Source organism: Canis aureus, chromosome 18 (assembly GCF_053574225.1).
Source record: "Canis aureus isolate CA01 chromosome 18, VMU_Caureus_v.1.0, whole genome shotgun sequence".
In the NCBI taxonomy this organism is placed as follows: domain Eukaryota; kingdom Metazoa; phylum Chordata; class Mammalia; order Carnivora; family Canidae; genus Canis; species Canis aureus.
The window spans coordinates 20,692,656-20,704,925 of NC_135628.1; the positions used below are offsets into that span (position 1 = coordinate 20,692,656).

The window sequence follows — 12,270 nt, forward strand, 5'->3', positions numbered from 1 at the left end:
CGGTGACCTCCCGGAGGGTGTGCAGAGGGCGCCTACCTTGGCCAAGGGTTCTGCGGCGGCGGCGGGGGAGGCTCCCTCACGCTGCGCCCGGGTACCCGGCCCCGGGGAGCCAGCACCCTGGAGAGCCAGGCCCCCAGGACCGCAGGACCCGGCCGCCTCGAATAAGTGACAGTAAAATCAGGCGGCTGAAAATGGGGGGTGCTGGGGGGGGAGGCATTCTTGCTGACTTTCTAGTGTGCGTTTGGCGGCTGAATTGCCCGAGACGGAGAATCCCTGGGAGCACAGCAGGGGCTGCTTTGATTGTTCTAAAAATAAATGCGATGCTTAAAATAATGATGATAACATCCTCGCTCCGGGCTAGGAGTTCACTTCGTGAAAGCTGCCGGTGCTTCTCTCGCCACGGAACTTCCTTGGCAGTGGAGCGGCTCAGGAGGCGAGGAGGAGGGAGAGGACCCCAAGCTAGGCCCAGCCTATCCTGGACCGTGGGCGGGGAACACGCCCCAGAACCTTGCAGGAGGCGGCCGCGAGTGCGGGTGCGAGGATCAGCCCGTGGTGCTCAACAGTTTCAGAGGGAAAACGCAAAGCAAACAGAGAACCCCTCGGAGCACCCCGGAGCCCTGTGAACACGCCACGCGGTGTGTTTATTTGGGTTGTAATAGTCTCTGCCAAGCCCACAAAAGGTTTACAACCTGCGTCTCCGCGCTGTACACGCTGTAAAACTGGGGACTGGATTTTGGCTGACATCTCCTGAGTGTTTCTCTCTCTCTCTCTCTCTCTCTCTCTCTCTCTCTTCTTCCTTCCCTCCCTCCCTCTTCTTCCCTCTCCTCCCTTCTTCTCCGTTTATAGACACACGTTGGTATTGCAGCACACGTCCTCATTATATTTCCTACATAACACACACTATTTGACAGCATCTGATTGTAAGAAGGGTTTTATATAGCTTCCCCGAGAGCCGCCCGTGGTCATGTATCCAAGCTGCAGGTAGAAAGCTCAATTTATGTAACTACAAATAAATGGTGAAGGAGCAGATCGGTGGCGACCGCTTCTCTCCACCAATGACGGAGGCTTCAGGTAGGTGCCGGCGGGTTGGGATCCCAGAGGCCTCACGGACTGCCACGCGCGGGGCCTCCCTTGCCCTTGGCCGGCTGGTTGGCTGGGAGGCGGCTCTCCTGGCCCGGCTGCCTGGGAAGCGCTTCCCTGGTTAGCTGCCAGCCTTAGCTCCTTTGCACTCGTCGGGCATGGATTTGTCCCCGCGCCGGGACCGGGGACTGCTCAGTGGCGGAGGAACCGAGCGCAGCCCGCGCGAGGGGCAGGGGCGCGAGTGGAAACGTTAAGAGAAGCAAATCGCCAGCCGCCAGACTCCAGGCAGGGTCCCTGCGCTCCCCCCACCCAGAGCTGGGCTTGCATTCTTAGCTGGGCTGCAATATTGAGCAGTTTGGTAACAAGAAGCAAGGGAAACACACTCCGTGTGATAGGTAGGAACCCAGCTCTCCAGGAGAGCGGTGAGGAAAAAAAAAAAGTCTTTATGTAAAGACAGCTCGGCTGATGAGAAACCCGCCTGCACGTGCCTGCTCCATCCAGGCTGATCGTCAACGAGTATTTCTGTGAATATGATCACATATAACCCAGTGCATTTGTGTCTTTTCAGACAAATAAGTAGGAAAGCAATGGATCGAGAACACGAGATTAAGGAGGCCTTACTGAAAGCCTGACTCTGTCTGGCCTTTTCGTTTTAAAACCCTGCCACAGGAGGCGGGAGGAAAGAGAGAAGCCCAGAAACGAAAGAAAGGATTCGGCACCCGCGGGGCTCGGCCCAGTTGGCTGACTTGGGCCCGGAGAGGCTGAGGCCCTGACGGCAGTATCTGGATTTTCCTTGGCCCAAGCGGAGGGGCAGTGCGTCCTGCCAGGACCGTTTGGACCTGCGCCGGAAAAACCCAGGCAGGGATGAGCCTGTGGCGTGGGCTCCGAGCCCTCTTGGCTGGGATTGCGTTCCTTCTCGCGCTCCCCGAAATGTATCCCCACCGGGTCTGGGTCGTTTCACTTCAGGGCAAGGTTTTGCTTTAAACACCATCGCTGTCGGCTGCTCCAGCCGCCCGAGTCTAGACAGACGGCGGCGGCGGCGGCGGGGCCGGGTCTTTCTCTTTGCATCTTGCTCTGTGTCACCCAGGGAACAATTTATTGGTCTAAAGCTGTCTAATTCCGTCTCTTTGATCTCCTAGCTTCCTTGCTTGCTTCATCTTCCTTAAACTTTTTTAGGTTTTTATTTCCTGCCAGAAAATGATGCTATTTAGAATATTTAGTTTTTCTTCTCTTCCCATGTTACAGCCTCCATTCCCCAACTGAGACAAGCTATCATCCCGGTCCTCCATAAAGGGCATCCCCGGATATTGCCTCCCCACCAGCCCCAGTGCCCCGAGGGGAAACCAGCAGGCGCCCACCTGCCCGGACAGCCCCCACCTCTCCACCCACGCCCCTGGGCAGTCCGCTAGGCAGGAACTAGGGCTCCGTTGCATCCGGGTCTGAACCCTCTTGCTGCCTTTTGTGCTCCTGGGACCCCCTGAGAGGGTGCAGTGAACAGGGGCGGCCTGGACTCTCTGAAAGTGATGGGAAGTGCTTTGTACACAAGGAACCAAACTCTATAATTTAGAGGAGAATTTCCGGAGCAATTCCATTGTGAGGTCGGGTTTATGGTGTGCAATCGAGCTGAGCAGTAAAAGGCATACTGACCTGGCGGCTGGGCTTCCAGCGCGGCCTGAGCAGTTTATGAGGCGTTTAGGGGAAGGGTTCGCCCCACCACACTCCACGGAGCGGTGGGCGGCAGGGGCTTCGGCTGGTCCAACCCTGCACAGGGTTGGAGGCTTGGAAAGGTAAGCTCCATGCGTTGGGGGCCTGGATGGGAAGGAGGGAGACTATTATGTGTTCCCTTCTCTGTGAGCCAGTCTTGGAAATGTGAAGCCTCCAGAGCTGGGTGGTCTTTCGAGAAGTGTCCCCCTATTTTGTTTTGGGGGGGTCTCTAAAAGAAATAGAGATCCATAATGGGCTGAGGTACCCAGGCACCTGGGCCCCTCTTTCTCCTCTCCAAACTGGCTCTAAAGTGTGTATTGCTTGCTCCCAGGCACTCAAGACCAAGAGGAGCTGGCAGAGGCCCATGATTGGCCCTGAAGAAGCTTTCCAGAGAAGTCCCAGCTCTAGGGGTACCTGGAAAGGTGTGGGACCTGAGGTTCCTCCAGCCTTAGGGAAGGAGATTTGGTTCCCCTGGAGCCAGGGGGAACCAGAGGTTGCAGGGAGGACAAAAGAGGAACTAGCCAGTTCTTAGGCTGCCAGAGGCCAGCCAGGTGCCCAGCAGCGAATGCACAGAGCCTGCCAGGACAGCGGTGTCCAGGAGGAGGGAGGAGAACCCCACGTTAATAAATCTGTTGGCAAATGAGGCTCATTAATAGATAAATATTTCACTGCTTCCTTTAAGGCGGATAAACAGTGTGCCGCCGATTAAGGAAAGGAAGCTGGGAGACGTTGACTTTATTCGAACCACATGGTTCCAGTTTGTGGTGCGTTCTCGCTGCAGCTGGAAGCGACGCTGCGCCGGCCCCATCTGGATCACAGTCTAAATGGGCCTATTGCCCAGTGGACCTGGACGGGGGTGGGGGCCGTGGGGAGGATGGGGGGTGGAGGGTGGAGGAAGATGAGGGCAAAGAACCGATTTGCCCAGAGCTGAGATTTGCCCACGGGCTGCCGTGGGGCGGGCGGGTGCGCAGAGGGTAGAGACCCTCGCTAGGCTGGGTCCGGAGACAGGACGGGGGCGGGAGGGCCCGCAGGCTCGGTCCAGAGTTCGGTAACAGGCAAAAGGAGGCTGTCCCCGGCCGAGCCCGCGCAGCCTCCGCGGGCCAGGCGTCCAGGTGGCGCTGGGCTGAGCGCTCGCGCGGAGCCTCGGGGTCCCTTCCCCGCGGGACGCGCCGGACCCGCGGGGCGCGGGCAGATTCGTTGGCCACATATTTGAGCCTCTTCCCCTTCCATTCTAGGCTGCCGCGGGCCCCGCGGAGCAAGACCACCTGTGAGGGCTGCTGAGATTGGCGGAGGCGGTCATGTGGGCGGTCACGTGCTGCGGCGAGCTCCGTCCAAAAGAAAATGGGGTTTGGTGTAAATCTGGGGGTGTAATGTTATCATATATCACGCTACCTCGTAAAACCGACACTGAAAGCTGCCGGACAACAAATCACAGGTCAAAATTATGAGTTCTTCGTATTATGTGAATGCGCTTTTTAGCAAATATACGGCGGGGGCTTCTCTGTTCCAAAATGCCGAGCCGACTTCTTGCTCCTTTGCGCCCAACTCGCAGAGAAGCGGCTACGGGGCGGGCGCCGGCGCCTTCGCTTCGACCGTACCGGGCTTGTACAATGTCAACAGCCCCCTGTATCAGAGCCCCTTCGCGTCGGGCTACGGCCTGGGCGCCGACGCCTACGGCAACCTGCCCTGCGCCTCCTACGACCAAAACATCCCCGGGCTCTGCAGTGACCTCGCCAAAGGCGCTTGCGACAAGGCGGACGAAGGCGCGCTGCACGGCCCGGCCGAGGCCAATTTCCGCATCTACCCCTGGATGCGGTCTTCAGGTAGGCGAAGCAGCCGGGCGGGCGGGCGGGCGGGGCGGCAGCGCGGAGCGCGGGGCTGCGGAGCGCGGAGCGCGGAGCGAGGCGACTGCGAGCCGGCGGCCCCGTGACTCCTGGCGGCGCAGCCTTTCTGGTTTTAATTAGAGTCAAGGCGCCATAGCGTGGAGAGCCCGTAGCATTGTATGTAAATGAGGCTCATAAAACTTTTTATGACCCAATTAATGGGTTCGATCCTCGTAAATTTATTTAACTCCATTTGCCTTGGAATTTTAACATTTTGTTCGCTATTCTCTTTCTCTCTCTTTCTCTCTCCCTTTCTTCTCTCCCTCCCTCCTCCTTTTCCTTTCGGCCAGGCTCTCCTTTTTCAAAAGCAGGAAGAGCCAAACCCTCCTTCAGGCCAGGGCCCCTCTGCGCCCCTGTGCCAGGGGCCATTTAAAGGAGGGGTGGGGAACGAGAGAGAGCGGGGACGGGGGGGGGGGGGGGGGGTCGGAGTGCCCCAGGAAGGTCCGGGGATGGGGGCGCGGTCTTCCAGGGAGGAAAGGCGCCCCTGGAGTGCGGACTGCCCGAGGGTCACCCACTTGCCTAGCAAGGGGCGGAGGGGGGGGGAAGCGGCCCAGCTCGCCTTTGAATGGCAAAAGCGCAGCGTCTCCCACTTGCCCACACTCTATATTTACAATTTCCCTTTGTCAGGGGGAAGCAGGACATTGTGGAAGCCTAGCCGGCTGGAAAGGGCGGTTGTAAAGTTGGGATTCTGCGCCTTTCCTCCTCACAGAGCTGCCTGCGCGTCTGGCACCGCAGTTGGGGTCTTCCGCTAACGCTCCCGCTCCTCCCCCAGCTCGGTTCGGGGGCGCGGGCGGAGGGGGGACGCGCGCCCGGGTCAGCGCTGGGAGAAAGGTGCAGGCTCTGGGACGGCGGCCTGGCTAATGCACTGTCCTGTCTGTGCCTCTGTTGGTTTATCTGTCCGTGTGTCCATGCGTCCGTGTGTCCGCATGTCTGCTCCCAGGGCCCGACAGGAAGCGGGGCCGCCAGACCTACACGCGCTACCAGACGCTGGAGCTGGAGAAGGAGTTCCACTTCAACCGCTACCTGACGCGGCGCCGCCGCATCGAGATCGCCCACGCGCTCTGCCTCACCGAGCGCCAGATCAAGATCTGGTTCCAGAACCGCCGCATGAAGTGGAAGAAAGAGCATAAGGATGAGGGTCCGGCCGCCGCCGCCCCCGAGGGCGCCGTGCCCACCGCCGCCGCCGTCGCCGCCGCCGCCACCGCCGCCGCCACCGACAAGGCCGACGAGGAGGACGAAGATGACGACGACGACGACGAAGAGGAGGAGGAATGAGGGGCCAAGTCGGGGCCCTGGCTGCACCAGACAGTCGGGAAAAGCGTCTTTAGAGACTCACTGATTTTATTTACAAAAGTGGAAAAAATAAAAAGAAAACGTAAAAACAAAAACAAAAACAAAAACAAAACAGTCCCCAACCTGTACCCATCTGCCCCATTACCCATTCCAGCTCCCATCTTTTCTGGACCGAGCAGCCGCCTAGCCTGGGTCCCCTTGGGGATCTCTCTGCCCCCAAGTACCCCCAGCAGACACCCTCCCTAACCCCAGTCGGACCAGCTCTGTGCTGGCACGGCTAAAATACTACCTAGCACAGGCCTCAGCGAGAGGCACCCCAAACTACCTATGGGCCCAGCCCCAGTAGGCCTCCACTCCCAGGAAGCCCCGACCTGTCCCCACACTGGCAAACACCCAGCACCTCCCCCATACCGACAAGGACCTGATCTTCTCAGTACTACCTACTAGTCCCAAACTACCTATTTTGTGCTCACTGGCTCGCCTGCTACCTAGTGCCGGCCCCTTCCCCCGGCCAGGCCCCTCCTGCTTCTGCCTGGCAGCCTTGAGGGGTCCCTGAGGCTGCATGGAGAAGGCACTGGGGTCCGGGGACCAGGGTATTGGCTTCTATTTAAATTGAAAAATAATATATTTATTCCAAAGCATTCTAAGTGCTGCAACCTAGAATCCCTCCTTCTCTGGCCTGGGCATCCCAAGTTCAGGCCCACTACCCCCACTTCTGGAGGGGAGCATTCCCAAGCTAGCTGCAGATCTCTGGGTTAGCTTCTGCTTAGTAGGACTGCAGAGTTGCTCCCAGCCTCCCTGCACCTCCCCTGGCCCCCATATCCTACTGTCCAGCCATGTTGAATATATACACCCTGACTTTTCCTACAATAGCAAATATTGTATATTTGAACAAGATTTTTTTTGTCATTTATATAGTCTTGGAGCTCATTTGTAAGGCAATGTCTTGACTCGGGAAGGATGTGTTAATGGGGTGACTTTGTAGCATGGTGTGTTGTCTTGAGCTAACTTTATAGCTGGTGGGGAGAGCCATTGCCCTTCCCAATGCCCTTCATCTCTTGTGTTGTCCTGCGTCCCCCTTGTCCCTGTAGGCTCTAGCTTGGGGTTCCAGGAATGGGAAGGCACGCTTCCTGTCTTGCCCAGCTAACCGTGTTTTATGTAACAAAAATAAAGATGCTTGGTGACAAAGAAATGTGGACTGCTTTATACAGGGGGGCCTGGGAAAGAAAGGTAAGCATGACTGGAGAGCAAAGCCTGGCTAAGTCTGTATGTCCAAAGGGGCTTTGGAGAAGCAAAAGTGGAAGGACAAATGGGGTCCAAGTGTTGAGTGTCTATGTATTGGTGTATATGTGTGTCAAGTCCCTTTTGGTGTGGATTTGCATAGGTATGTGTGTACCTCTTTTGTATGTGTATTTTATGTATGTGTGTATTGCTACATGAGTCAATAATTTTATGTGATTCTATGTCCATAACTGAGTGCATGTGTTTCTGTGTGTAAATAGTTGCGTGTATTTCCGTGTCAATAATTGAGTGTGTGCTTTTCTGTCTGTCATAATTGTATATGAATTTCTCCAAAGATTTTCATCTTCATTTTGTGTGTGTGTGTGCACAGACATCTTCCAGATCTCTTGAAAACGGAATCTTCAATGGATATGTTATAGTCTATGAACCTCCCTAAAAAAACCCTCCACAAATTCCATGAGCGAATACAAAATCCACCTTTTCCTCTAAGGCTGCGGGGTGGGCTGGGTTAGGGGTATTACCCTGCCAATGATCCCGAATTTTCCACGAGTCCTGAACAGGGCCCCAAGCTAGGAGGTGGGATTCAGGGCCTCTGACGCAGCCCCCCGCCCACCCTGCATTCAGGCAAAGCCAGGGCGCCGGGCACAGCGCTGCAGCTGAGGGGTGTGGGAAGGGGCAGGGACCGCAGCCCCGGGCTGCTGCCGAGCCGGGGCTGCTGCCGAGCCTTGGCGGGGGCGTGCGGGTGGGCGCGGGGAAGGTGGAGGGTCTGGGTAGGGGCGAGGGCCGACGGGGACAGCGCAGGATAGCCTGAGCTGGGCAGGCAGGCGGAGACCTCGACTGCGGCCTCCTGCCTAGGTCGGGCCCGCTTCTTATTGCTCTTTTAATAAAACCCGGCCCAACTGGGTTTGTAAAACCTGCGGCCCCCAGTCGGGGCGGCCTCGGTGGTAAGATGGCGCCGGTGCAAGAGCTGCCTCCTCTTAGTGATGGGGAAAGGGTCATAAATCCGTTGTTGTTTATGAAAATTTACAACTTTGCAATACAACTTTATGAGTTGTTCGGCCCTTCCATTGGCCGCTGTCGGTCATGTGGATGGGAACCGTGAACATGAACTTTTTTATAATTTCCCTTGCGAGAATAGAGCCGCATTCTTTTGCTCCGCTCGGTCCTGCCTGCTTCGGAGCTCTGCCTTCCAGCCGGGCTTGGCTGCGCTTTGTCCGGCGATGGCGAGCCAGGCGAGGCCCTGGCCCGGCCCGGCCCGGCCGCTCCCGCTGGAGGTGGGGCGCGTCCAGTTCCCGGCGCCTCGGCGGCCGCTTTGCAACTCGCAACCTGGCTAATTTCCTGCGTCCTCTGGCACCAGGAAGGAGGACAATTCGTCTCCCCGGCTGCCCAAGCGACAGCTGTCAGAGGGGCAGGAGCTTCTGGGAGCCGCCATCTGAAGGTGAGACATGTGGGGAGACAGGAGCAAAGGTGGTGAGATGGCAGCCGCGCCGGCGGCGGTGGGGGGAGAGGGCACCCAGGGCGGCTTGGAAGAGGGGCACACTCACCCTCGCCCACACTCAGCGCTCACACTTGCCCCCCATCACGCGCGCTCGCACACACACACACATACACACACATACACACGAGCGCGCGCACACACGCGCACACACACTCCCTTTCTCTCGCCTGCCCCTGGCTCACCAGGGCGGTAATGCCAGCCTTCCTTCCGTGGCACAGCGCCCTGGCACGGGGCAGGAGCACTGAGGGCTTCTCTCTCCTCTTCCCCAGCGACCTTGCCGAGCCCCCAAAAGAAGTGGCCCTGCATTCTGCGTTCCCTAACCAGACTCTCGGGTTTGAAGGGTTTTTTGTTTTTTTTTTTCATTCATGACCCAATTGGCTCGATTGAAATCCCCAACCACCGGAGACCATTCTGGACCTGGGGAGGTGGGAAGAGGTGAGGGGGGGGGCAGAGGGAATTAATTGACATGCGTTTTATTAGTATCAACATAGCACCTTCTATTCGGAGGGACTAGGTTTGTGGAGAGGAAGGTAGAATGAGGGGAAAAAAACACAACAGAAACTTACTAATTCAGCCAGGTTCCTCTGCTGATTGCCTGCTTCCCTTCACTCGGTGTTCCGATGACAGAGGTGTCTGGAGCGCGGGGAGAGGGACTGGGTGCGTGGGTGGAACTCTGCGTTGGAGGAGAGGATGGGGTTAATTGGCTGGGTGTTGCTTGGCGGGAAGTTTCGGTGCTGAGAAATGTAGTGGTGTTATGGAGAGTGGCAGGGGCCGCAGCGAAGGTTGAAGGGGGGACGCAAACCGAGTCTGGGCGATAGGGGGACCCCCCACCCCCCCCACCTCGGCGCAGCCGGCTGGCGACCGCACGCCCCACTTTCCGCGAGCGCGGAGGGGACCGTGGAGCCGCCCGGGGTGGAGAGGCACGGAGGGTGCCGTGGGCGTTGGCTTTATGGGGCGCGGTGGCCCCGGCGGTGGCGTGGCCCGGGTGCGTCTCGGCCAGATTTGCCCCAGACGCTTCCTGGGACTGCGACCAGAAAGGATCCTGAGGTTCTGGGCTCGAGTTCTTTTTGTTTGTTTTGTGGCCTCGGTTGATGTTGTTTTCCCACCCTAAGACAACGCCTTGGTATGCATTAGAACGTCGAGACGCGGCCGCGGCCGTTTGGGACGGCCACCGGCGCCCCGGGTGCGCTCGGGGCGGATAAAGCGGCGCGTTTGCGTCGCAGGGCCGCGGGCTGCCTGACTGCGGCTGCCGCGGGCAGATTATTTATTGCGGCCGCGCCGGGCGCTCGCTGCTGCCACGCTGTGGCCGTCGCCGGGACCGACGCCAGCCGCAGCCCCGCGTCCTGCAGCCTGGCGCGACTGCTGCGCGGGCCCCTCAGAGATTCCCAAGCAGGCCGAGGAGAGGGGGGCAAGGGAGGACCCGATGGGCGGCCTCCCAGGGCCTGTCGGGAACCTCCCCCGCCTTGGCCACCCCTGACCAGAGCTGGACGCCCGGCTCTGCTCGGGTCCTCCTCCCACCCCCAGCGCCATGGAGACTGGTTGCACAGGCGGCCTGGCACGTCATGGCTGCTTCTGTCCAAACTGCGCGTCCCAAGGCGCCCCCGGGGCGCACGCTGGTGCGGGGAAGACGCCCGCTTTGGGATTTTGAGATCGGAGAGACCACTCCTGGTCCCGAGGCCTGCAGGCCTGGCTGGCCCTGAGGAGGATTGACTATGGCAAGAAAGGCGGGCTTTGGCGTCAGGCGAGGGCCTGTGACAGGCGGAGGCCGCACCTGTATGCTATGGGCTCTGGCCTGGGCTACAGATCCAGGCGGCCTGGGTGGCCCTCAAGGTCCCCCCCAACACACCGGCGGGCCGCTCTCCAGGCTGGCGGAGGTCGAGTGGGCAGCCCAGGGAAAGGGCGGACTGTGGGGCCCTGCACACCATCCAGTCCCCTTTGAAGAGCAGCTGAAAGGTAAGTGGACTTTCTCCGTGGCTTTGACCTAGAAGAGAGAGTCCTGGTAGCCGTTCTCACTATCCCAGGAGAGGCTCCGTCCAGCGTCTGGGGCTCCTATTCTTGCCTGAGCGGTGTGTGTGTCTCTCGCTCTGTTTCTCTCTCTCTCTCTCTCTCTCTCTCTCCATATATATAGGCACCTAATGCTGGTTGGAGAAATAAATTGGGCCGTTGCCAACATAATATGTACCAGCCTTGGCTAACACGTAGAGATTTAATTTATTTTTTCTATCTCAGTGCCTACAGAAGCTGGAAATACAGTATTTTTTGGCTCTTAGCTGAGAAATCAAATTCTGTCATTGTCTGGGGTAATTATTAGATCAAGAATCCAAGTCAAACCATGACAAATAGTAACAATAGTAGCATAGGTAGTAAACTGCCATCAGTCCCAATACTGTGTGAGACCTGGAGATATGAAACAGAAATTATAAATGTAAACATTTATCAACATTTCTCAACAGTTATTTTCGTCTTATATAATAATAATTTGTTTGAAATCACTGTCATCTGATGGTCTTGTTTAAGAAACAATAACTCAAACATGATTTTCTTTGGATCTAGCTTTAAAAATATGGTTTCCTTTAGAATTTTAACCTTGAGCTTTCATTTGCGCCTATCGTGTCTATTCCCCGAAGGAATTCGAGGGAAATGTTATATTCTATCTTCTCCTGCGGGGCCCTTCTTTATATATACACAGGGGAAACTTTCCCAGTTTGGATTGGTTTGGGACACAGGCAGAAGGCTTCTGGGTACAGCCCCCATCGGGTGGGCAGCAGCCACTTTCAGGGGTGCTCACGAGGTTCTGTGGGGGCCACCCGTAGTCCTGTAGTCCCGTCCTTTCCCAATTTTCTCCTTTTGAGGGAAGTGAGGGCAGGGGAAAAATTCAAAAAGCAAGGAAGAGATTAAGGAAGTCGTTGGCAGATCCCTAGGAGGCATTGGTATCCCCCCCCCCAAGTCCTGAGCCCCATCGGCCTGCATTCACCAGAATCTTACAGATCTTACAAGTATCCTCTGGAAATACAACCAAATTGTATAAATAGTTTTTCTTCAGCCTCCACAGAATTGAGGATTTTAAAGCTAATTCAAGGGTTTTACTAGCCCAACAAATACAGTTGTAAAAATGCCACTGGAAAGATATCACATTTTACAAAATGAGATTGATCCATGTGCTGTAAAAGTCAACTATCTGGAAGGCACACCTCTCAAGCAAGGGAAAGTAAACCAGGACATGCTTTTCACGTCCTGTCTGGGGAAGGCCAGGCCTGGGACCACGGTAAAAAGCAATGCAGAGGATTCCTGGAGCGGTTGAGGCAGCTCTTCCTGGTATAGGAGCAACTGCAGGCAGCAGACCCCCAACAGCCCCAGGAAAGGCAAGGAAGGGGTACACCCCAGGAAAGGGCGGGCTGTGGGACACCCTGCAAACCAAGCACACCAATGATCTCACGGCCTTGGAACATCCCAGCTTCCTTCTATGCCTGGCTGGGCAGAGACCTTGGGTGGCTGTGCCTCCAGAATGAGGACAGAGATTCCACATCTGGATCTGTCTCAGCTCTGAGCTGTCAGGGTGTCGGGTTGGCG

At 57.1% G+C, this 12,270-nt stretch overlaps 2 protein-coding genes and 1 long non-coding RNA gene across 10 annotated transcripts in view; 2 read left to right on the forward strand and 1 right to left on the reverse strand.

Annotated features, from left to right (window-relative positions):
- The first annotated feature begins 407 nt into the window (after positions 1–407).
- HOXA7 (homeobox A7) lies at positions 408–7,152 on the forward strand. 4 transcript variants are annotated; one of them, XM_077856460.1, is made up of 3 exons: positions 408–1,071; positions 4,020–4,607; positions 5,608–7,152. In XM_077856460.1, exons 2-3 carry the CDS (start codon positions 4,229–4,231, stop codon positions 5,940–5,942), a joined length of 714 nt encoding a protein of 237 aa, XP_077712586.1. In that variant the 5' UTR covers positions 408–1,071; positions 4,020–4,228; the 3' UTR covers positions 5,943–7,152. The 4 variants fall into 4 exon arrangements, with proteins under 4 accessions (XP_077712586.1, XP_077712585.1, XP_077712587.1 ...); XM_077856459.1 differs by lacking the exon at positions 408–1,071 and adding an exon at positions 2,236–2,867; XM_077856461.1 differs by lacking the exon at positions 408–1,071 and adding an exon at positions 3,135–3,206.
- Positions 831–9,924, reverse strand: LOC144288704 (uncharacterized). The gene is made up of 3 exons (XR_013356674.1): positions 9,267–9,924; positions 2,728–8,634; positions 831–2,267 (listed from the first exon to the last, which is right to left on the reverse strand). It is a non-coding gene; the product is annotated as an uncharacterized LOC144288704 (long non-coding RNA).
- The window catches only part of HOXA3 (homeobox A3), a 45,505-nt gene continuing 41,735 nt past the window's right edge, over positions 8,501–12,270 (forward strand). For all 5 annotated transcript variants that reach the window (XM_077856433.1, XM_077856434.1, XM_077856432.1 and 2 more), the window contains exon 1: positions 8,501–8,640. The gene's annotated coding sequence lies outside the window, so the exon portion shown is untranslated. The remainder of the gene's footprint in view (positions 8,641–12,270) is intronic.

Excerpts from the sequence above, each read along its gene's own strand:
- HOXA7 (XM_077856460.1), top strand. The coding sequence starts at position 4,229 with ATGAGTTCTTCGTATTATGTGAATGCGCTTTTTAGCAAATATACGGCG. Across the intron at positions 4,608-5,607 it reads CCCCTGGATGCGGTCTTCAG|GGCCCGACAGGAAGCGGGGC; the intron begins GTAGGCGAAGCA and ends GTCTGCTCCCAG.